The 25,391-nt window shown below is 36.4% G+C and overlaps 1 protein-coding gene across 3 annotated transcripts in view; it reads left to right on the forward strand.

The window, feature by feature from the left end:
• The window catches only part of SHOC2 (SHOC2 leucine rich repeat scaffold protein), a 105,680-nt gene that overhangs the window by 51,713 nt on the left and 28,576 nt on the right, over window positions 1–25,391 (forward strand). For all 3 annotated transcript variants that reach the window (XM_047073432.1, XM_047073431.1, XM_047073433.1), the window contains exon 3: window positions 24,053–24,190. In XM_047073432.1, the coding sequence (XP_046929388.1) occupies window positions 24,053–24,190 (138 nt within the window). The remainder of the gene's footprint in view (window positions 1–24,052; window positions 24,191–25,391) is intronic.

Raw genomic sequence — 25,391 nt, forward strand, 5'->3', positions numbered from 1 at the left:
ATATACAGAATCAGCAACATTTTTTTTACTCATTTGATGCAGTCACAGTTATTGAAAAAATTCCTACCATACTGAAGTACTGCTGTGTTATCTTCTGTAAGTCAAGCTACATATATATATAATTTTTTATATATAAAATCAATTTTTTTAAGTTGAAGGATTAGAGATTTGAATTCCTTATGTTTTCTGTGATTTTTTTTGTAGGTAATAAATGGTACGTTTTCAGTAAATGAGGCTTGAAGTGAATTTAGTGAAGCCCAATACTATTATTACTCACAAAAAAAAATATTTTTTTTCATTTTATTTATTTGAGAGAGGGAGAGGGAGCATGAGCCATGAGGGGGGGGGCAGGGGGAGCCCAACATGGGGCTCGATCTCACGACCTAAGCTGAAATCAAGAGTCACATGCTCAAGTGACCCATTTTTCAACATTAACTCAAATTGTAACCTTTAGTCCCTAAAATTCTTGAAATTCTCCCAGGACTGCCAGGGATGATAAAATTGCTTTCATGGTGTGGGTAATGATATTTAATCGATCCCATTTGAGTGTTTTGTACAAGTGCTAATTAGTAACTTAGTTTGGCAGGAAAAAGAAATCAGGAAAGGGAATTCATAGTTGTTAATAAATAACTCCTTTTGGCTGGGAATCAGCAAGAAACCCAGAGACTTGGAAATGAACTATTAACTAACTTAGTTTATTGTTACCAGATTGTCACATGTTTCACAGAACAATAAAAACCTGTACAAGTTGTTACTGCTAAAGGAGGTGGTAAGGGAACTGAGAGAATATCACTTGAGCCATCTTAGAAGGGGTTGATAGGATCAGAGAGGATAAAGTTGACTTTCCACCCTACTGAGGTGTAGGGAAGAGGGCAGTCATTGTATTCTAATGACAGCATGCTACCCATCCAAAGGAATATAGTCACTGTTGTCCATGTTGCCTAGTTGCGGATGCCCCTGCTTAGAAGAGCTTCTGAATTTGTCTTTGAAATGAAAGGGAGAATTAAGCATATAATACAAATTTAAGTAATACAGTAGTATAAATTCTGATGTAAGTTCTAAATCTGCTCAAGCTTGTGTGATAGATATTTCCAGCTCTTGTTAATTATGTGATTTTACAAATTATTTTAGTAAGATTTAATGTGATTTTTCATAGAGTTAATCTCTGAATATTTTGGAAATATCCCTATAAGTTCAGGAATAAGTTATTTTTAAAATATCAGCATCTAGGGGCGCCTGGGTGGCACAGTCGGTTAAGCGTCCGACTTCAGCCAGGTCACGATCTCTGGGTCCGGGAGTTTGAGCCCCGCGTCGGGCTCTGGGCTGATGGCTCAGAGCCTGGAGCCTGTTTCCGATTCTGTGTCTCCCTCTGTCTCTGCCCCTCCCCCGTTCATGCTCTGTCTCTCTCTGTCCCAAAAATAAATAAACGTTGAAAAAAAAAATTAAAATATCAGCATCTTTAATGTCACTTGAAAGGGAAGGTCATATGGCTTCATTGGGCAGGTCACAACTTGTGAAATCTAATTATTTACCAGTATTTGAGTGCCTACTATGTACATTTTAATAGGGCCTTTTTCTATGTTGGTAGATTTAATTTATTTTTTAAATTACCTGTACTAAAATTTTGTTAAAGGATTTGTATCTATATTCATCATAGAATAGAATAGAATAGAATAGAATAGAATAGAATAGAATAGAATAGAATAGAATAGAATGCATCGTCTGTAATTGTCTCTCTTTAATAATGGTTTGCTGTCAGAGTAATGCTGGCTTCATTTCACAGAATGAGTTGAAAAGTATTTCTCTTTTATGTTCTTGAAGAGTTTGTGTATAATTAGTGTTTCCTCAAATGTTTAGAAGAATTTATCAGATATGCAATCTGAAGCTGATGTTTTCTTTATAGGAAGGTTTTTAATTCCTGGTCTATTTTAGTTAATAGATACAGAATTATTTGAATTTTCTGCTTAGTTGAATTTTGGTAGTTTGAATTTGTCAAAGCATTTACCTAATTTGTTGAATTTAGGCATGAAGTTCTAATAGTTCTGTATTTTATTAATGTCAGCAGTATGATTTGTAATCATGTCTTTATTTCATTCCTAATATTGGTAATTTGGTCTTCTTTGCTTGATCAGTCTGGCTAGAGATACATCAATTCTATTGGTCATTTTTTTTTTTAACGTTTATTTTTGAGAGACACAGAGCTTGAGTGGGGGAGGGGCAGACAGAGAGGGAGACACAGAGTGCGAAGCAGGCTCCAGGCTCTGAGCACAGGCTGTCAGCACTGAGCCTGATGGTGGGCTCGAACTCATGAACCGTGAGATCATGACCTGAGCCAAAGTTGGACGCTTAACGGACTGAGCCACCCAGATGCCCCTATTGGTCTTTTCAAAAGATAAATAAGTAAACCTGTTTCAGGTTTTTTCTATTCTCTTTGATTTTTTTTCTTTTTTTTTTCCTGCTTATTTAGTTTTTTTTCTTTAGGTTTAATATGCTGTTTGTCTACTTTAAGTTATCAGATTAGATTGATTTTTTTCATTATATGAACATTTCTTTATAAAATCTCCCAAGTACTATTTTAGCAGCAGCATACAAATTTTCATATGTCGTATATTCATTATTGTTTAGTTTTAAATATTCTTTAAATATCTCTTGTTAATTCTTCTGTAACCCAGGGATTCTTTAGAAGTGAATTGTTCAATTTTCAAGTGTTTGAGAGATGGTTTCTGATATTTTTGTTATTGATTTATAAAATATGGCCTGTCTTAGTAAATGTTCTGTATGCAGCTGAAAAGAATATACACTGCAATTTTTTTTTTTCAAGCAAGGTCAAGTTAGCTGATAATTCATTTATTTTGTACCCCTATCAATCTTCTGTCTGCTGTTTTTTCAATCTGTTATTGGTTATAGATATACCTAGCATTTTTTTTTGATGAGGTTACTTATATCATTAATAAATGTCTGTATTTCTGATAACATTCCTGGTAATATTTCTTTTTATAAATCCTATTTTATCTGGTATTAATACAGCCACTCCAACTTCCTTGTTAATTGGTACTTGCATTGTGTATCTCTTGCCATTCTTTTACCTTTTTGTGTCTTTACATTTAAAATGGTTTCTTGTAGACAGCATATAGATAGTTCTTGTGGTTTTTAATCCTGACAGTTTTTGTCTTACTTGAAGGGTTTAGACTATTTATATTTAATACAGTTTCAAATATGATTGAATTAAATTAATCTATTTTCTGTTTGTGCCATATGTTATTCTCCGCCCCCCCCCCCATTTCATGCCTTCTTTTAGATTGACTTTTTTTTTCCTTTTTTACAAATTCCATTTATTTCAACTGTTGGCATATTAGTTATATGCGTCTTTGTTACTTTGCTTTAGTATCTGATCTGGTATTTACAGTACATATCATAACACAGTCTGCATTCAAATAATAGTATATCACTTCACATATATCCTAAGAACCTTACATAGAACACTTTTATTCCACTTTTTGCAGTTATTGTCATACCTTTATACTTCATATATTATAAATCTCACAATAATACATTGATATTATTTTTACTTTAAACTTTATCATTTTTTTTAATGTTTATTATTTATTTTTGAGAGAGAGAGAGCACAAGTGGGGGAGGGGCAGAGAGAGAGGGAGATATAGAATGCGAAGGAGGCTCCAGGCTCTGAGCTGTCAGCACAGAGCCCAACATGGGGCCCAAACTCACAAACCATGAGATCATGACCTCAAAGTTGGACTCGTAACCAACTGAGCCACCCAGGAGTCCATGAACTTTATCTTTTTTAAGCTTTCCAGTTTGAACAAATTTTGGACTTATAAAACCAATACACAGGGTTCTCATATACCCCTTAACCCAGCTTCTTCTCTTGTTAACATTCTACATAACTATTATATAGTGATAAAAACCAAGAAATTTACATTGGTACAATAATACTAAGCTACAAATTTTATTTTGATTTCCCAGTTTTTCCACTAATGTCCTTTTTCTATTCCAGAATCCTACATTACATTTAATAGTCAGATATCTGTAGTCAACTCCAACTTGTGACAGTTGGAAAGATTGAAAGTCATTCCTTTTCTTTCATGACACTGATGCTTTTCAAGAGTACTGCTCCGGACATCTGGGTGGCTCATCCATTTAAGCATCTGACTTCAGCTCAGGTCATGATGTTGTTTGTGGATTATAGCCCTGCATCAGGCTCTGTGCTAACAGCTCAGAGCCTGGACCCTGCTTCAGATTCTGTCTCCCTCTCTCTCCCTGCTCCTCCCCCATTTGAGCTCTGTCTCTATCTCTCAAAAATAAACATTTTTTAAAAATTAAAAAAAAAGACTACTGATCAAGTATAATGTACGAGATCACTCTTTTTTTTTGTTTGGATTATGTTTTTGCATGACTAGTTTGAGGTTATGTGTTTTGGCAAGAAAACCACTGAGGTTATTGTGGTACCTTCCCCAGTGAATCATATTAAGAGATAGGATGTTGATATGTCTCATTGCTGGTGGTTTTGACCTTGGTTATGGTGATTTCTGCTGTTCTTCTCCACTTCATTCATTCATTCACTCATTCATTCATTCATGTATTTATTAGTGTTTGTTTTGAGGGAGGGGAGGGGTAGAGTGAGAGAGGAGAGAATCTCAAGCAGCCAACATGAGGCTTGAACTCACCAACCAGATCATGACCTGAGCTGAAATCAAGAGTTGGACACTTAACCAACTGAGCCATCCAGGTGCCCCCAGGCCCCCAGGCACCCCTCCACTTTAAAGTTAATTATTTTTTCTTTTTAATTAATAATTACCCTGAGGAGTGCTGGTGTTAGTCTATGACAATATCTTGTTTTTCCTTCATCCTTTGCTCCTTAATTTTAGTATTCATTGGTGGATCTTGATCTTCCTGAAACAATTATTACTGTATTCTAATGGTGATTTTTAAAAAATTTCCCTCATTTCCTTTGCATTAATTGAAATTCTATAATGAATAGCTGTCCCTTCTCTCCCTCACTTATTTATTTATTCCATTACTTAAATTATATCAGTCTGGATTCATTTATTCTCTTCTGTGGTTCCAGCCCAGTGTTGTTATTTTGTTGCTCAATTTGTTCTAGCTTTGGTTATTGTTGACTCTTTTAGGTTGGTTCCTGTACCTTTTGCCATACTATCATCCTTCTCAGTTATCTTGTAAAGAGATTAAAAGATGCAAAAAAAAAATTTTTTTTTTCAAAAAAAAAAAAACCCTTTCATGATTACACATGAATTTACCATTTCTAGTACTTTCATTCTTTGTGTAGATCTGAATTTCTTTTTCCCAAGAACTTCCTTTAACATATATTGTAGTACAGTTATGCTCATAATGATTTCTCCAGGCTTTTGTTTGTCCTAAAGCCTTTGTTTTGCTTTTATTTTTGAAAGCTATTTTTCTTGGTATAGAAATCTAGATTGACAGCTTTTCTTTTTTTCTATATTTTAAACATGTCTCTCATGTCTCTCTGGGTTTGTTTTGTTTTGTTTGTTTTTCTGGCTTGCCTAGTTTCGAGCAAGAGTTTTGCTGTTATTGTTTCTGTGTAGTCTTTTTCTCTATATTTGAAAATTTTCTTCTTTGTCCCTGGCTTCCAGCAGTTTGTTAATAATATGCCTTTGTTTGGTGTTTTTCATGTTTCTTCTGCTTGGAGTTTATGAGCTTCTTGGATCTGTGGGTTTATGGTTTTCATCAAAGGTAGAAAGATACAGGCCATTATTTTTTGAAATTTTCTTGGTTTTGGTCCCCTCTTTGCTTTTCTATTCTGTGGATCTCTAACTATGTGTATATTGAAACTCATTATGTTACCTTTCAGGTCATTGATGTTCTATTCATTTTTTATGTGTGTTTTAGAATGTTCCTGTTGCTATTTTTTTTATTGCTCTATATGGTACCTTTTTTAGTGTCTAAATCTGTTATTAATCCCATACAAAAAAATTTTAATTTTAGATATTATATTTTTCTTGGCATTTAGTCTTGATATAAGGTCTTTACTTCTATAGTATTTCCCTTTTGGGGTTTTGTTTCCTGACCCCTGTAACTTGGCAGAATTGAAATTCCAAAATCTTATCCCCACTGCAGATGGTAGCTGTCAAAATCTCTGCTTGGCTCTTATAGCTTTCTAGCTATTGTTTTTCCCCTAAGCTCCTTTCAGTCCTTTCTCCCATAGGTGTACTTTTGGAGTCAGTCAGGAATTTGAGGGGTATGAATATGCAGACTTTGGGACTCCACTCTTCAAGGTTTCCTCCTTTCCAGGATATCCAACCTTGAATTCCAGCCACTGTTAACGATCCTAGACCTTGTCCTCTGGCTTCTCAGGCAGTAGGACTCTGGCTTTCTACTTGAGATTTATTTTCTGCTGGCAGATTTGTGAGTAACTTCATGGTAAAAGCCTTGCAAATGTGGATATTACCCAATGTAATTTCTTATGTAAGTTATCTACTGTTGCATAAGAAATTACTCTGAAGCATAGCTCTTAAAACAACACTCAACTTCGAGTCCTGCATCAGACTCTGTGCTGACAGCTCAGAGCCTGGAGCCTGTTTCAGATTCTGTGTCTCCCTCTCTCTGACCCTCCCCTGTTCATGCTCTGTCTCTCCCTGTCTCAAGAATAAATTAAAAAAAAAAAGAAAGTTAAAAAAAAATTAAAAAACCAAAACAACACTCACTTACTACTATCTTACAGTTTCTCTGGTTCAGAATCAGGCATAGCTTAACTCTCACCCAAGGGGTAGTCAGGACTGAGGTGTCATCTGAAGGCATGTCTGGAAAAGGGTCCACATCTGAGCTTATGTGGTTATTTTCAGTATTCACTTAGCTAGCAGGTTATTGGACTCAGGGATTTCAGCTTTTCCTGGCTGTTGGCTAGAGACTGCCCTCAGTTCTTAGCCACAAGGATCTCTCCAGCAGGGCAACTTGCTTTATCAAAGGGTGTAAGCTGAGAAGGCAATAGAGTGCTAGCAAGATGAGAGCACAGTCTTTTATAACTTAATCAGAGATGTGACATCATTGTTTTCATAGTCTATTCATTAGAAGCAAGTCACTAAGTTCAGCCCACACTCAAGGAAGGGGTAATTATGCAATGTATACAGTTACGCATGAGACAGGGCCATTGGGGCCATCTTAAAACTCTGCCTACCACAGTTCCCATTTTGCAAGAGTTGAATTCCTTCTAGTTTCTGCGTTTAGTCTCTCTGCATGCTTTTATATAGTGTTTTTTTAAAATAAAATAATTTATCCAGGACTCCACCATTACTGTTATTCTGAAGACCAATATTTGACTCTTTGCAGATACTAACCCCAACTCTCTCTTTGGAAGAAAAATGTTCTATCATGAGAACATTTTCTTCAGATCTGTATATATATATTTTTCCTAATTAACCAATAGATTGTTACCTAGATGTCTCACTGATAGATTCAGCATGGTCAAAATATAACTCCTCACCATACATCTCTTCCTTTTGGATTCTGTTTCTCTCTTAATTGCATTATTACTTTCTCTGTCAACTCAGGTTCAAGATCTTGGAATCTGAGGATTTTTCTTCCTGTTCTAGTTCTTGTCAAGGTGTGGTCTAATCACCAGACAGATTGCTGGCCAACCAATTTTTTTTGTCACAAGTTAATAACAGAAATTGAGAGTAAGCATTTAGAATCTTGTATGACAATTTGACATTGCTAGAACATCCAAGAACTCAATTTTGTAGTTTACAGAATATTAGTTCACAACCCTGGGAAAAAAACAAAAACCCAAACTAGTCATTCACTGCATATGATTTGAGAATCACTGTTCTTACCACATTCCTGTTGTTTTTTCCATGTCTCTTAGTTGCTTGTATACTGGGCCTATTTATTCCACTGCTATTGATTATTCAGTGTAGTCCTCATATTATTTCATGTAGGCTAACAGCAGTAGCTTCCTAATAGACTGTGCTTCCTAATTCTGCTTGCTCCAGTACATCTTTCAAATCTATGAGAAAATAGACTTTTATTTATTTACTTATTTAGAAAATATTAGTGGGGGAGGGGCAGGGGGGGTGGAGAGAGAGAATCTTAAGCAGACACCACACCCATGCGGAGCTGGATATGGGGCTCAGTCTCATGAGTGTGAGATCATGACCTGAGCTGAAATCAAGAGTAGGTTGCTTAAATGACTGAGCCACCCAGGCACCCTGAGAAAATAGACTTTAGAACAACATCCTGCATATCATGCTTATTCAAAAACTTTAAATTGTACTTTATTACCTGAGCAAAAAGGTCTATATTCTTTAGTTTTATATTTAAGACTCCAGATCTCTTTTGTTCTGTTCCTGTTTTCCTTATTTCTCCTCACCTGTCCTGTGTTTCTGTTCACATATGCACATGGTTCCTCCTTGCTGTCCGTTACACTCTCATTTCTAACTTTCTTTCCTTGCTTTACTTTGGTTTACAACAGTTATCACTTCCGATTACTTTATTTCCTTATTTTCTGATTTCTTTTTTTTTTAATATAATTTTTGTCCAGTTGGCTAACATATAGTGTGTAAAATATGCTCTTGGTTTTTGGGGTAGATTCCCGTGCTTCATCACTTACGAACAACACCCAGTGCTCATCCCAACGAGTGCCTTCCTCAATGTCCATCACCCACTTTCCCCTCTCCCCCACTCCCCCATCAACCCTCAGTTTGTTCTCTGTATTTAAGCATCTCTTATGGTTTACCTCTTTCCCTCTCTGTATCTATTTTTTCCCCTTCCCTCCCCACCATGGTCTTCTGTTAAGTTTCTCAAGATCTGCATATGAGTGAAAACATGGTTATCTGACCTCTTACTGACTTTTTTCACTCAGCATAATACCTTCCAGTTCCATCCATGTTGCTGCAGATGGCATGATTTCATTCTTTCTCATTGCCAAGTAGTATTCCATTGTATGTATAAACCACATCTTCTTTGTCCATGCATCAGTTGATGGATGTTTATGCTCTTTCTATAATTTGGCTATTGTTGGAAGCACTGCTATAAACATTGGGGTAAATGTGCCCCTATGAATCAGCACTCCTGTATCCCATGGATAAATTCCTAGTAGTGCTATTTGCTGGGTCGTAGGGTAGTTCTATTTTTAATTTTTTGAGGAACCTCCACACTGTTTTCCAGAGTGGTTGCATTGGTTTGCCTTCTCACCAACAGTGCAAGAGGGTTCCCATTTCTCCATATCCTCACCACCATCTGTTGTTTCCTGAGTTGTTCATTTTAGCCACTCTGGCTGGTGTGAGGTGGTATCTCAGTGTGGTTTTAATTTGTATTTCCCTGATTTTGAATGATGTGGAGCATCTTTTCATGTGTCTGTTGGCCATCTGGATGTCTTTGGAAAAGTGTTTATTCATGTCTTCTGCCCATTTCTTTACTGGATTATTTGTTTTTCAGATGTTGAGTTTGGTAAGTTCTTTATAGATTTTGGATACTAACCCTTTATCTGATACGTCTGTCGGTTGCCTTTTAGTGCCTTTGCAGTGCAGAAGGTTTTTATCTTGATAAGGTCCCGATAGTTCATTTTTGCTTCTAATTCCCTTGCCTTTGGAGATGTGTCGAGCAAGAAGATGGCTGCGGCTGAAGTCAAAGAGGTTGTTGCCTGCTTTCTCCTCTAGGGTTTTGATGGTTTTCTGTCTCACATTTAGGTCTTTCATCCATTTTGAGTTTATTTTTGTGTATGGTGTAAGAAAGTGGTCTAGTTTCATTCTTCTGCATATTGCTGTCCAGTTCTCCCAGCACCATTTGCTAAAGAGACTGTCATTTTTCCATTGGATGCTCTTTCCTGCTTTGTCAAAGATTAGTTGGCCATACATTTGTGGATCCAGTTCTGGGTTCTCTATTTTATTCCGTTTGTCTGTGTGTCTGTTTTTGTGCCAATACATACTGTCTTGATGATTACTGGTTTGTAGTAGAGGCTAAAGACTGGGATTGTGATGCCTTCCTGCTTTGGTTTTCTTCTTCAGTATTACTTGGGCTATTGAGGGTCTTTTGTGGTTCTCTACAAATTTTAGGATTGTTCTAGCTTTGAGAAGAATGTTGATGCAATTTTGATTGGGATTGCATTGAATGTGTAGATTGCTTTTACATCTTTGGTTAGGTTTATTCCTAGGTATTTTATGGTTCTTGGTGCAATTGTAAATGGGATCAGTTTCTTCATTTCTCTTCCTGTTGCTTCATTATTGGTGTATAAAGATGCAACCGATTTCTGTACATTGATTTTATACCCTGTGATGGCTGAATTCACGTATCAGTTCTAGCAGTCTTTTGGTGGAGTCTTTCAGGTTTTCCATGTAGGGTGTCATGTCGTCTGCGAAAAGTGAAAGTTTGACTCTTTCTTTGCCAATTTTGATGCCTTTTATTTCATCTTATTGTCTGACTGCTGACGGTAGGACTTCCAACACTATGTGAAACAACAGTGGTGATAGTGGACATCCCTGTCGTGTTCCTGATCTCAGAAGGAAAGCTCTCAGTTTTTCCCCATTGAGGATGGTATTAGCTGTGGGCTTTTCATAGATGGCTTTTATGATGTTTAAGTATGTTCCATCTATCCTGACTTTCTTGAGGGTTTTTATTTAAGAAAGGATGCTATATTTTGTCAAATGCATTTTCTGCACCTATTGACAGGATCATAAGATTCTTATCCTTTCTTTTATTAATGTGATGTATCACATTGATTGATTTGCAAATATTGAACCAGCCCAGCAGCTCAGGGAATGAATCCCACTTGGTCATGGTGAATGATTCTTTTTATATGCTGTTGAATTCGATTTGCTAGTATCTTGTTGAGAGCTTTTTTTTTTTTTTAATATTTTTTTTAATGTTTGTTTATTTTTGAGACAGAGAGAGACAGAGCATGAATGGGGGCGTGTCAGAGGGAGACACAGCATCTGAAGCAGGCTCCAGGCTCTGAGCTGTCAGCACAGAGCCCGACGCAGGTCTCGAACTCACAGACCGTGAAATCATGACCTGAGCCAAAGCCAGAAGCTCAACCGACTGAGCCACCCAGGCGCCCCTCTTGTTGAGTTTATGCATCCATGTTCATCAGGGGTATTGGCCTATAATCCTCCTTTTTTTGTAGGGTCTCTGTCTGGTTTGGGAATCCAGGTAATGTTGGATTCATAGAATGAGTCTGGAAGTTTTCCTTCCATTTCTGTTTTTTGGAGCAGCTTGAGAAGGATAGGTATTAACTCTCCTTTAAATGTCTGGTAGAATTCCCCAGGGAAGCCATCTGGCTCAGGGCTCTTATTTGTTGGACGAGTTTTTTTTTTTTTTTTTTTTCCAACGTTTATTTATTTTTGGGACAGAGAGAGACAGAGCATGAACGGGGGAGGGGCAGAGAGAGAGGGAGACACAGAATCGGAAACAGGCTCCAGGCTCTGAGCCATCAGCCCAGAGCCTGACGCGGGGCTCGAACTCCCGGACCGCGAGATCGTGACCTGGCTGAAGTCGGACGCTTAACCGACTGCGCCACCCAGGCGCCCCTTGTTGGACGAGTTTTGATAACTGATTCAATTTCTTCACTAGTTATGGGTCTGTTCAACTTTTCTATTTCTTCCCCTTTGAATTTTGGTAGTATGTGGGTATCTAGGAATTTGTCCAATTCTTCCAGGTTGTCCGGTTTGTTGGCATATAATTTTTCATAATATTCCCTGATAATTGCTTGTATTTCTGAGGGATTGGTTGTAATAATTCCATTTTCATTCATGATTTTATCTATTTGGGTCCTCTCGTTTTTGAGAAGTCTGGCTAGGGGTTTATTAATTTTTTTTATTTTTCCAAAAACCAACTCTTAGTTTCATTGATATACTGTTTTGGATTCTATATTGTTTATTTCTGCTCTGATCTTTATTATTTCTCTTCTTTTGCTAGCTTTGGGGTTTCTTTGTTATTCTGCTTCTAGTTCCTTTAGGTGTGCTTTTAGATTTTGTATTTGGGAATTTCCTTATTTCTTGAGATAGGCCTGGATTGCAGTGTATTTTCCTCTTAGGACTGCCTTTGCTGCATCCCAAAGGGTTTGGATTGTTGTGTTTCCATTTTCATTTGTTTCCATATATTTTTTTTAATTTTTTCTTTAATTGCCTGGTTGACCCATTCATTCTTTAGTAGGATGTTCTTTTTTTTTTTCAACGTTTATTTATTTTTGGGACAGAGAGAGACAGAGCATGAATGGGGGAGGGGCAGAGAGAGAGGGAGACACAGAACTGGAAACAGGCTCCAGGCTCTGAGCCATCAGCCCAGAGCCCGACGCGGGGCTCGAACTCACAGACCGCGAGATCGTGACCTGGCTGAAGTCGGACGCTTAACCGACTGCGCCACCCAGGCGCCCCCATTAGTAGGATGTTCTTTAACCTCCATGCATTTGGAGGTTTTCCAAACTTTTTCCTGTGGTTGATTTCAAGTTTCATAGAATTATGATCTGAAAGTGTGCGTGGTATGATTTCAATTCTTTTATATTTATTGAGGGCTCTTTTGTGACCCAGTATATGATCTGTCTTGGAGATTGTTCCATTTGTACTTGAGAAGAATGTGTATTCTGCCTGAGGATGAAAAGTTCTAAATATATCTGTCAAGTCCATCTGGTCCAGTGTATCATTCAGGGACATTGTTTATTGATTTTCTGTCTAGATCATTTGTCCTTTGCTGTAAGTGGGGTATTAAAGTCCCCCGCAATTACCACATTCTTACCAATAAGATTGCTTATGTTTGTGATTTATTTTATATATTTGGGTGCTCTTGAATTCGGTGTGTACACATTTATAATTGTTAGCTCTTGATGGATAGACCCCGTAATTATGATATAATGTCCTTCTTCATCTCTTGTTACAGCCTTTAGTTTAAAATCTAGTTTGTCTGATATAAGTATGGCTACTCCAGCTTTCTTTTGACTTGTGGTAGCATGATAGATGGTTCTCCATTCCCTCACTTTCAATCTGAAGGTGTCCTCAGGTCTAAAATGGGTCTCTTGTAGACAGCAAATAGATGGGTCTTGTTTGTTTGTTTGTTTTTAATCCATTCTGATACCCTGTCTCTTTTGATTGAAGCATTTAGTCCATTTACATTCAGTGTTATTATTGAAAGATGGATTTAGAGTCATTGTGATATCTGTAGGTTTCATGTTTCTAGTGATGTATCTGGTCCTTTGTGGTCCTTGTAACATTCCACTCACAGAGTCCCCCTTAGGATCTCTTGTAGGGCTGGTTTAGTGGTGATGAATTCCTTCAGTTTTTGTTTGGGAAAACCTTGGTCTCTCCTTCTATTCTGAATGACAGGCTTGGTGGATAAAGGATTCTTGGTTGCATATTTTTCCTGTTCATCACATTGAAAATTTCCTGCCACTCCTTTCTGGTCTGCCAAGTTTCAGTAGATAGGTCTGGGGGCGCCTGGGTGGCGCAGTCGGTTAAGCGTCCGACTTCAGCCAGGTCACGATCTCGCGGTCCGTGAGTTCGAGCCCCGTGTCAGGCTCTGGGCTGATGGCTCAGAGCCTGGAGCCTGTTTCCGATTCTGTGTCTCCCTCTCTCTCTGCCCCTCCCCCGTTCATGCTCTGTCTCTCTCTGTCCCCCCCCAAAAAATAAATAAATAAATAAATAAATAAACGTTCAGTAGATAGGTCTGTTACTACCCTTAGGTGTCTACCCTTGTAGGTTAAGGCCCATTTATCCTTAGCTGCTTTCAGAATTCTCTCTTTATCTTTGTATTTTGCCAGTTTCATATATGTCCTGCAGAAGATCGATTCCAGTTACATCTGAAGGGAGTTCTCTGTGCCTCCTGGATTTCAATGTCTGTTTCCTTCCCCAGATTGGGGAAGTTCTCAGCTATGACGTCTTCAAGCACACCTTCGACCCTCTGTCTCTCTCTCCTTTTTCTGGAACTCCTATGATATGGATATTGTTCAGTTTTCATTGAACCACTTAGTTCTCTAATTCTTCCCTTGTGGTCCAGAATTTTTTTATCTCTTTTTCTCAGCTTCATCTTTTCCATAATTTTATCTTCTGTTTCACTTAATCTCTGCTCTGCCTCTTAAATTCTCACTGTCACTGCCTCTAGTTTATTTTGCACCTCATTTATAGCATTTTTAAATTCATCACGACTTTGTTAGTTCCTTGATCTCTGCAGCAATAGATTCTCTGCTGTCTTCTATGCTTTTTTGAAGTTTAGTGATTAATCTTATGACTATTATTCTAAATTCTTGTTCAGTTATATTGTTTATATCTGTTTTGATCCATTCTTTAGCTGTCATTTCTTCCTTGAATTTCCCTTGAGAATTCTTCCGTTTCGTCATTTTGGCTAGTTTTTTTTGTCTCTTACGTGTATTAAAAGCTTGTTATATGCCCTGCACCTGCGAGCACTACTACATTAAAGAGGAGTCATACACTGTCCAGAGCCTGGCCCTTTAGGAGGTGTGTTTTGGAGAGTGTTACTTGCCCTCTGTTGTTGTGACTTGGGTTACTTTATCTCCCTACTCGTAATGATGTTTTGGATCTTCCACCACGCGTGCTTTGATTTGTTTATTGAAGTAGCTCTTTGTCCTGTCAGGTTTTCCCAGTGGGTCCCTGGAAGCATCTCTGTCACTTTGCCACCTGGGCTCTTGGAGTTCAAAGTCCTTTGGCCTCAACACTGGTTTCTTTGTTTGAGAGATGAGGGAACTTTGGATCCCCCTACTTCTCTGCCATGTTGGTGCCTCCTTATTTTCTGATTTCTCTCCCTTCGTGCATAGTAGAATATAAGCTCCTTGAGAATAGACTTTGTTCACTGCTTAATTTCCAGTAGGTACACTATAAATTTTTCTTGAATGAATAAGTAAATGAGATGGTCATCCTAAAAGTAAAGAACTTTGACCATGAAAGGCCTTGAAGATCTACAAGAATGGTTTTTTAATGGTGAGATTTCACAAGCAGAGCCCTCACTGGCCTACATCAAATCACACATTGTCTCCTACTACTTTTAAGTTTCATGAGAACAAGTATTTAATGTCATATAGTTTCTTTGTATATTTAGTGCTTAGTATTGTGCCTGGTAAAAAGAATACACATGTGCCTGGTAAAGAGTTTTTTTTCTGACTGATTGAATTAATGCTCTTAGAGCAATAATTTATCTTCTGTTATGTTTTATGGACATAGTTTATTCAGATGTTTGTATGATAATGTTTTTTTGTTACTGGTTAAACCCAACACATTTAGTTTTATCACCTAATCACATAATTTGTTAAGCTTCTACTATGAACAAAGCCATGCATAAAATATTTTTAACAATAATTATTAAAGGTCAAAAATCTTTCTAAAATAAGAAACTTAGAAAAATTCCCAATAATCCTCAAGAAGTTGGTATTTAACTGCATTTTAATAACTTGGCAATCTCCAGAAGAGGGGAAAAAAACTTTCCTCCTCCTAAAAATCACCTTTCTGTTGTTTGATGAACATTAGTTTTACATTCCAACTATCTGACTTCTGGTTTTCAGGTACCATGTGTCCTGCTGCTTTTTGCATGTGGAACCACTACCTTTCTGTATTACAAAATGAAAGTGGATTGAATATATTAGAGTAACCTGGGGGACAATATTGCTTACAGAAATAGTGGGAAGAATCTCCCAACAAGAGTCTAGACAGTGTCGTCACCTTTGAGAAAGAATATGTCCAGCATGCTCCATTGTCTGGATGTAGGATAATATATAATATCATGCTTAAAAAGTCTTAGATATAGTGTGCAACCTTTGCCTCCTCTAAAGATAAGATGAAAGGAAAATAATTTTTTCAGAATGGAATTAATTTAGAGTTAAATTTTTAACTAAAAATGGTGAAGATTATTCATCTAAATACAAATTGAAGAAATGTTTTTTTCTGTTTCTCTGCCAGGTTTGGATTAAAGCATGTCCAAAGCAGGAGCTTGGGCCAGAGTTGGGGTTTTGTTTTGTTTACTTTTTATTGATATATCATAAATGTACAACTGAAGATTGTTTGCCAACTGTGTAATATCAGCGTCCAAGTTAAAAAATAGAGCATCAAGACCACTCAGGAGACTCCTTTCAGTCACTATTCATTCCCATCAAGTAAACTTAGTATCCTGACTTCTACAGTCAAACATTAATTTTCCTTGTTTTTATATAAATGGAACCATAATCTCTGTATGTTTTTGTGTTTCAATTCTTGGCATTATTCATCATAATTGATGTATGTAGTTAGAGGTAGTTTAGTCTCGTTATTGCATATTATCCCATAGTGTGAATATGCCACAATTTATCCATTCTGTTATTTGGTATTGTAATTTGGGGCTAATACAGATAGTGCTACTGTGTGATTGTGATAAAAGTCTACTGCTAAATATATGGATTCATTTCTATTGAATATATCCCTAGCAAAGGAATTGTTGAGCCCATGATTTTTTTTTTTTCTTTTTGCCTCCCTAGTTTCCTCATATTATTTCTTTTTTGGGGCGTTATCTGTAGTTTCTGACCATCTTTTGAAATCTAGCTTTCCCCAATCCACCCAGCCAGAATCTTGTTTCTTGATTTACCCATCACTTTGTATTTACCTCCTTTTTGATGCCTACAACATTCTACTTATTATTATATTTGTAGGTCTTAATTTTCCAGAATAAATTTTGTTTTTTTGGGGCAAACATTATCACATTATTACTGCTTTTCCATAGGGCTACTTTATGTCCTGTAAAGCTATACTTTCAAAAGACAACCACAATCGCTATGTACCTATTAGAATGATTAAAATCCAAAACACTGACTCCACCAAATACAGATGCAGTCTTTTTTCTTACTGGTGAGAATGCACAATGGTATAGACCCTTAGCAGACAGTGGCATATTCTTTCAAAGCTATACATAGTCTTACCATCACAGTCTATCAGTCATGCTCCTAGTTATTTACCCAAATGAGTTGAAAACTTCTGTCCATACAAAAAGTTGCACACAAAATATTTTTAGTGGTTTTATTCATAATTGTTAAAAATAGGAAGCAGCCAAGATATCCTTCAATAAATGAAGGATAAACTGTGATATAGCCATACAATGGAGTATTGTTCAGTGATAAATGAACTATCAAGCCACAGAAAGACATAAAGGGACCTTAAATGCATATTGCTAAATGAAACAAGCCAGTCTAAAAAATTTTACATCATTTATGATTCCAACTATATGTAACACTCTAGAAAAGGAAAAAGGAAAAGATCAGTGGTTGCCAGGGGCTCTGGGGGAGAGGGAAAGTGGGGTGAATAACTAGGTGAAGCAGGGGATTTTTAGGGCAGTTAAACTATTCTATACGATATTTGTAATGATGGATACATGATATTTTGTATTAAGGCCCATAGAACTGGACAACCCAAAGAGTGAATGCTAATGTAAAATATGAACTTTCAGTTAGACATAATATATCAGTGTTGATCTATCAGCTGCAACATGTGTACCACCTAATAATGGAAGATGTTAATAGGGGAAATTGTGGGGAAGAGGCTATATGGGAACTCTCTGTACTTGCTGTGCAATTTTTCTGTAAACTGCTATTAAAACAGCAACAACAAAAAACACTCTTATTACCATTACCACTATCTCCTTAGTCAAAGCTGAAATCCTTACCTTAGCCTACAAGACCTTAAATGAATCTGACTGAGATCTACTTCATCTCCTACCACCTGATTTCCTTAATCATGATTCCAGCCACATTGGCCTTCTGTTGTGTTTTGAACTACTCTCTTGCCTCAGAGTCTTTGTGCTTGCTCTTCACTCAGCCTGGAAAACTATTCCACCAGATAGTCTCATTGTTTCTTCCCTCTCCCATTATTTTAGGTCTGTTTTCAAATGCTACTTCATCGAAGGGCACCTGGGTGACTTAGTCGATTGAGCGTCTGACTTTGGCTCAGGTCATGATCTCACGGTTCATGAGTTCTAGCCCCACATCAGGCTCTGTGCTAACAGAGCCTGGAGCCTGCTTCCAGTTCTGTCTCCCTCTCTCTATGCTCCTCCCCTGCTCACACCCTGTCTCTCTCTCAATAAAGAAAGGAAAAATATTTTTTAAAAAGTGCTACTTCATCGGGGTTTCTTTCCCTTTTATTTATTGTCAGCATCTACAATCTCCTTCCCCCGTCATACTCTTCTGCTTTTATCTGGCTTTATTTTCTTTTATAGCTCTTAATACTTCCTCACCTTGATCATATGTTAGTTTATTTTTTCCTAATTAAAATATAAGTTCTATGAAGGCAAGCATTTTATCTTTTTTTCTCTTACCGTATCCTAGCACATGGTAGATGCTTAATAAACATTTGTAGAATGGATGACTGAATGAAGTCCGTGTTCTCTCTGTAGGCATATGTGTGGGAAATCAAATTTAAAATCAAAAGATTGCTTAGTAAGTGTGGAATATGAGTCCTAAGATGCATAATATTAATGGCTTACATTAGCAGTACAATAGGGTGATCCATTTGTTTTCACTGAAGGATGCATCTGCTCCACAGACAGGAAGCTTCTATTTGGGGTCAGAAAGTGCTCTTCCATGAATAGTGGAGGAGAGACTGCTAGTGTTTCCCTCTTGAATCTCCCCCCTTTTTTTCTTCTTGGAATTAAAAAATACATAAAAACAAAAATTGCAAAATACAAATGTATGAAGTAGAAAATAAAAACCACTCTTAAACCCCATCAGAAGCAAGTCACTATTAACACCTTGGTTATTGTCCTTGAAAACCATCTAGAATGGACTTATATTTTGTTTTGTTTTTTATTATATTTGTTTCATATGTGGTGAAACATGTTTGCTGTGTAGCTGGACAGAGTATAGAAATAGCAAATAGTGCTATAGCAAATTATTTCATGAAGTGCTTAGATATTTAATATGTAAATATCTTGCAAATTGTAACCTAGGCTCTTACCCTGGCACAGTGTTGCCAACTACAGAATTTATCATATATTCACAATTTTCAGAGGTTTCTGTTTGAATATGAACAAGAGAAGCTTGGGAAGTTATGAGTATTACTCTAAAGAAGAGCAATCTTAAACTGTCCCACCACCACCACTAAGAAGGTTTTGTTGATTGCATTAAATAGGACATTTTGGATTAGTTTTGAAAATATTTCAGATTTTCATGGAAACTATATATAAATGATAAACTTCCCTGAAATTTACTAGATCTTTTTCTTTGGACTGAAGAAAATTTTAAGTTCTTCATGGATCTTAAAATTCATACATGGATTTTGGGGAAAGTCTAAAATAATTTTCACATTTAATCCACAATACTATATATAACTATACTTAACTATATAATATATATAATATACATTAATATAATGTATATAATAGAGTGTACAATACAATATTTCAGGGACTAACAGACCAGATTTTTAAATCATGTTATTTTTTTGTGTGTTGTTAAAATTAAATCACATTTCCTGAGTTTTAATCATTTTCAAAATATTTAGAGATTACTAGATTGTGAGAAAGAAGTATTAGTGTTACTAGGTGACACTCTTTCCTAATATGTCAGTATTACCATGATTTCCTGACTTTGCAGAGTTTTGTAGTGCTGGAGGATAACTTTCTGGAGAGAATATGTGTTCAAAATAGTCCAGTTGCCATGTGGTGATTTACACAAATCAAAAGGGTTTAACTTAATTTGAGTCCAGGTGATTATATTTTAAAAACACTTTTTAGGGGCGCCTGGGTGGCGCAGTCGGTTAAGCGTCCGACTTCAGCCAGGTCACGATCTCGCGGTCCGTGAGTTCGAGCCCCGCGTCGGGCTCTGGGCTGATGGCTCGGAGCCTGGAACCTGTTTCCGATTCTGTGTCTCCCTCTCTCTCTGCCCCTCCCCCGTTCATGCTCTGTCTCTCTCTGTCCCAAAAATAAATAAAAAACGTTGAAAAAAAATTAAAAAAAAAATAAAATAAAATAAAAACACTTTTTAGTTTTAATATTAGATAGTCATATGCAAATTTCTGTCCTAAAATGTTAGTAACTGATCTATGTTCAGAGGTTATCAAACTGGCATTCTGAATACTGAAAAAGGTCCACAAATGTGTTTAGTAAGACAGTGTTTTGTTCTGTTTTAACCTAAGAATTAGTTAGCATTTAAGCATTAAAAGATTTTACATGAAAATCTAGGTTTCCAACTTCTTTTGAAAAGTGTGAAAATTGGATAGTATTGAATTTTATCATTCCATCGTATCCGTGATTCTCAACTGAGGGCAATTTTGTTAATGTTACAACAGAGGACATTTGTTAATGTCTAGAGACAATTTTGATTGTTACAGCTTGGTTGGTGGGTGCTATTTGCATTTAATGGGTAAAGGCTAGGGGTGCTGCTTATACATAAGACAGCCTCCTATAGCAATGAATTATCCAGTCCAAAATGTCATAGTACTGAAGTTGAGGAGTCCCGCAGTATATTGGTAACTGAGTTGAATCACCCCTGTTCCATATGGGTTAAAGTTAAAGAAAGTCTTCCATCTTGCTTTATTTACTTGCCTCAACTCACTTTTGGAGTATCTTCCTTTAGGGTAGTAGAAGTTATTTTAATGGAAACTAAATTTCAAGTATCATTTATTACAAAAGATGATGGCAAATATAAAAAAATGTTTTTATTACTTCTGGCTTGAAGAGTATTAGAGCCCAAATTTTACCTTCCCCAGTTATCTTCATTCATTCCTTAAGTTAATGTGATGCTATAATACACACACACACACACACACACACAAAATACTAGATATAGAGGAGATAAGCAGGTATGTACACTTTAAGGATTATGTTTTGGAGAGTTGCTCCATTTGCCATTATGTAACGCTTTCTATATCCCTGATAATTTTCCTTACTTTGAAGTCAACTTTGTCTGAATTTATTGTAGCTACTCCCACTTTCGTTTGATTAACATTAACTTTGTATTTCTCTATCCCATTACTTTTAATCTACCGGTGTCTGTATTTAAAGTGGCTTTTTTGAAGACAACATGCAGTTGGGGTTTTTTTAATGTTTTTGTTTTTGAGAGAGAGAGAGAGAGAGAGAGCGCGCGCGCGCGCACGAGTGGGGGAGGGGCAGAGAGAAAGGGAAACCCAGAATCTGAAGCAGGCTCCATCCAGGCTCTGAGCTGTCAGCACAGAGCCCAGTGCAGGGCTTGAACTCGTGGACCCTGAGATCATGTCCTGAGCTGAAGTTGGACAAACACTTAACTTAGCTACCCAGGTGCCCCTGGGTTTTTTGTTTTTTTTTAATGTTTGTTTATTTTGAAAGAGAGAGTGCATGCGCACATGAGCAGTAGAGGAGCTGAGAGAATCCCAAGCAGGCTCCACACTGTCACCCCAGAGCCTGAAGAGGGACTCGATCTCAGAAACCCAAACTGTGAGATCGTGACAGGAGTTGAAATCAAGAGTCAGATGCTTAACCAACTGAGCCCCTCTGACAGTCTCTTTTATTTCATATATTTATTACATATAAAATGTTTACTGGTTCTATTGGATTAATATAAACTATATTGGTAACTGTTTTCTATTAGCTAAACTTGTTCTTTCATCATCTTTTGCATTATTTGGTTTTAATTGAGGATTTTAGATTACTCCATTTTCTCTCTTAGTGTATTGTTTATACTTTTTTTAATTTTTAGATGTAAGAGTGAGTGTTTTGTCCTGGAGTCTGCAGTATGAATTTACAGCTAATATTAGTCAATTTTCAAATAACACTATACCACTTCATGGGTAGTGTGGTTACCTTATAACAATATAGCCAATTCCTCCCTTCTGTCCCTTATAACACTGCTGTCATTCGTTTCATTTATCGTTAATCTACAATCATCTAATATATTGTTGCTATTATTACTTTGAACAAGCCTGTTATCTGTTAGGTCATGCTCTTCTTTCATATAGATCCAAATTACCATCCTATATAATTTTCTTCTTTTTGAAGAACTTCTTTTAGTATTTCTTGCAAGACAGGTCTACTGGCGACAAACTTCGTCAATTTTTGTTTGACAAAGTCTTTATTTCTCTTTTACTCTTGAAGGATACTTTCACTGGATCCAGACTTTTAGGTTGATGGTTTTTTTCTTTCAAGACTAAATATTTCATTTCTTTCTTTCTTTCTTTTTTTCTTTTCTTTTTTTTTTTTTTTTTTTTTTTGCCTAAGTGGTATTCTGAAGAGAAGTCTAGTACAGTTTTTACCCTTGTTCCTCTAAAAGTAAGGTGCTTTTATCCTGTAGCTTCTTCCAAAATTTTCTTTGTTTCTTGGATTTTCTACAATTTGATTATACAGTGCTTGGGTAAGAACAGGAGGGGATTTTTCTTCTGTCTTCATCCTGAGAAACCTGAGTGGTAAAGCACAAGGGTCCAGTTTCTCCACCTCCTTGCCAACATTTGTTATTTTCTGTTTTTTTATTATAGCCATTTTATTTATTTATTTATTTATTTATTTATTTATTTATTTATTTATTTATTATGTTTTTAATGTTTATTTTTGAGAGAGAGAGACAGTGTGTGAGCAGGGTAGGGGCAGAGAGAGAGGGAGACACAGAATCTGAAGCAAGCTCCAGGTTCCAAGCTGTCAGCACAGCCCGAGGTGAGGCTTGAACTCAACAAGCCATGAGATCGTGACCTGAGCCGAAGTCGGACACTTAACCGACTGAGCCACCCAGGTGCCCCTCAATTATAGCCATTCTAATGGATGTGAGGTGGTATCTCACTGTACCTTTGATTTGATTTTTTTTTTTAGTGAATAGTGATATTGAGCATATTCGTATATTTAGTGGCCATTTGTAGATTTTTTTTGGACAAATGTCTATTAAAGTTCTTTGACCATTTATGAATCGGGGTTTTTGTTGTTGTTGAGTTGTAAGAGTTCTTTATATATTCTAGATATTAATCCTTTAGCAGATAACATGATTTGCAGATATTTTCTCCCATTTTGTGGGTTGCCTTTTCACTCTCGATAGTATCCTTTAATGGAACATATGTTTTTAATTTTGATGAAATTCAGTTTATCCATTTTCTCTTTTGTTGCCTGTATTTATAACAATGTGGCTTAATAATCCCAGACCCAATTTTCAGAGTTTTATGCACTTTATTTGCTCATCTTACTTTTTCAGTATTTCCAGCTTCTGCTTTTAGAACAAAAGGGAAATCATGAGGGAACCAATGTAGCTGTTAGTTCAAAAACTTTATGTTCAAATGTGCAACATTCTTTGTTGCAGAATAACACTAAGAATAATTTGAATTGCCAGTACAGCCCTTTCAACCAGAATGAGGAAAAATATACCTTATTTTCTAAACTTTTGCAGTACTCTTAAATCTAGTCAGTTTATAAATCTCATTTTGTTCTTTTTTTTTTTTTTTTTTAAATATTTGTTTATTTTCGGTAGAAAGACAGAGTGTGAACAGGGGAGGAGCAGAGAGAGAGGGAGGCATAGAATCTGAAGCAGCCTCCGGGCTCTGAGCCGTCAGCACAGAGCCTGACACGGGGCTCGAATTCACAAACTGCGAGAGGTCACGACCTGAGCTGAAGTCCAACGTTTAACTGACTGAGCCACTCAGGTGCCCCTCACTTTGTACATTTCTGTGACATCAGAATGTATGCCTATTTGAAAGCATATATATTTTGAGATAGAAGGTGACCTGACCGTCAAATTGAACTCAAGATGAATTTGATATTTTGTGTTGAATTTGGTTAAAAAATTGGTGAGCTCTATTTAAAGTATGGAATTTACAAACATAAATGTGGTTGAATTGGTTACTTGAATCTATGTGTATAATATTGGTGGTTATTTATATTGATTGGTAGTCATTTATAATCAACATTTTAACTTTATTAGATGTCATTTTCTCTTTTTTATCATTATTGAGGTATAATTGACAGATAACATTACAATAGTTCCAGGTGTACAACATAATGATTTAATATTTGTAAGCTGTCATTTTCTAACAGTTTCAGATCTTGTGTTTGTTACCTTTTCAGAAAGTATAATTATAAAAAACATGAAGTTTTCTTTCAGTTTTATTTAATATATTCATTAATAATTCTTGTTAAATTTTTATGTTGGTCAATTTTACAGGTGAATTATGTAACCTCATTACGCTGGATGTAGCTCACAATCAACTTGAACACCTCCCAAAGGAGATTGGAAACTGCACACAGATAACCAACCTTGACTTGCAGCACAATGAACTGCTAGACCTCCCAGATACTATAGGTATGAATGGAGAGAGAAGATACTGATAGTCATTTGTAACTACTTGGACATTAAAAAGACTATTTTTGATCCATTTCTATAAGAAAAGTTAAAAGATTAAAATTCACCATTAAAGTAGTAAAACTTGTAAAAGAGAATATTTTAAAAGTGGTTTTTATTTCCATTTCTTGGTGAAGAAAATAATTAGGTTTTAGGAAAGGAGTTCAATTAGACTATAAAAAAGAATGTTGAATATTGGATATTGAATATATGTTTTGTAACTGCTTAAATTGCAGAATGAGTGCATTTTTTGTTTTTGCTTATTTCAGAATGTTGCATGCTATTATATAGGGTGTGGTCCCTTTGCTAAAGCAAACCACACTGAAAAATAAAACCACTACTGTTTAGTTTTTAAAATCTTGGCCAACATAGCTTAAAGTTTGTTCATCTCTGCTATTGAAGGGACTAAGATAAGAGATGTCTTGACGTACAAAATGTGTTTCAAAGACCTAGCCACAGCCTCCAAAAGTTGGAAGTGCTTGTTGTGATATGTTTTATATTTATAGAATCATGTTTATCTTTCTAAATGTCCATATAGTTGTACAAACCAGTAAAAGAAATTTTAAAAAGTTTGGACACCTTTTCAGTTATTGGTTTGTTATAAGGATACTATAATGTTTACTTAGGAAACTTATACCTGTACTTAATTTTTATAATTTCTATAATGAATATTTCTGTGGTTCTGTTACTAAATCATAAGAGGCCTGTGATGGTGATATCTTTCTCCAGAAAGATTTTCGTTTGTTTCTGTCAGGTACCTAAGGGACCATTTGAATGCTTCCGTGTTCTAAGGTTTGAGATTTTTCTGGTCCCTGGTCATTCAAAAGTAGCGTGTAGACTAATTGGAGGGCTGTTTTACTTCGGTTTACTCTTAGTGCTAAGGTACAGCCCTTAGCTGTTGACATTGATTTCTGGACTCTCCACCCTTGGCTGGCTGTAGATTTTGACTCTTGGCAGAAACATGCCCAATTAGCTGAATCTTCTAGTTAGAGAAGCACTCTTAGGACAAAATTTTCTCCATTATTTTGCTTATTTCTTTGGGTTCCCACCTGATTTCTGCCCTGGTTATTAGTCGTTATCTTGTTAGCTCTGTGACTTTTGTTTTGGAAGAGTTTTAAATTTTTTTCAGTGGAAGGGTTTGTCTGAATTACCTAGTCTACTG

This window comes from Lynx rufus, unplaced genomic scaffold (genome assembly GCF_022079265.1).
Source record: "Lynx rufus isolate CCGP_SWC_20201006 ecotype Redwood Valley unplaced genomic scaffold, mLynRuf1.p SCAF_11, whole genome shotgun sequence".
Classification (NCBI taxonomy): Eukaryota; Metazoa; Chordata; class Mammalia; order Carnivora; family Felidae; genus Lynx; species Lynx rufus.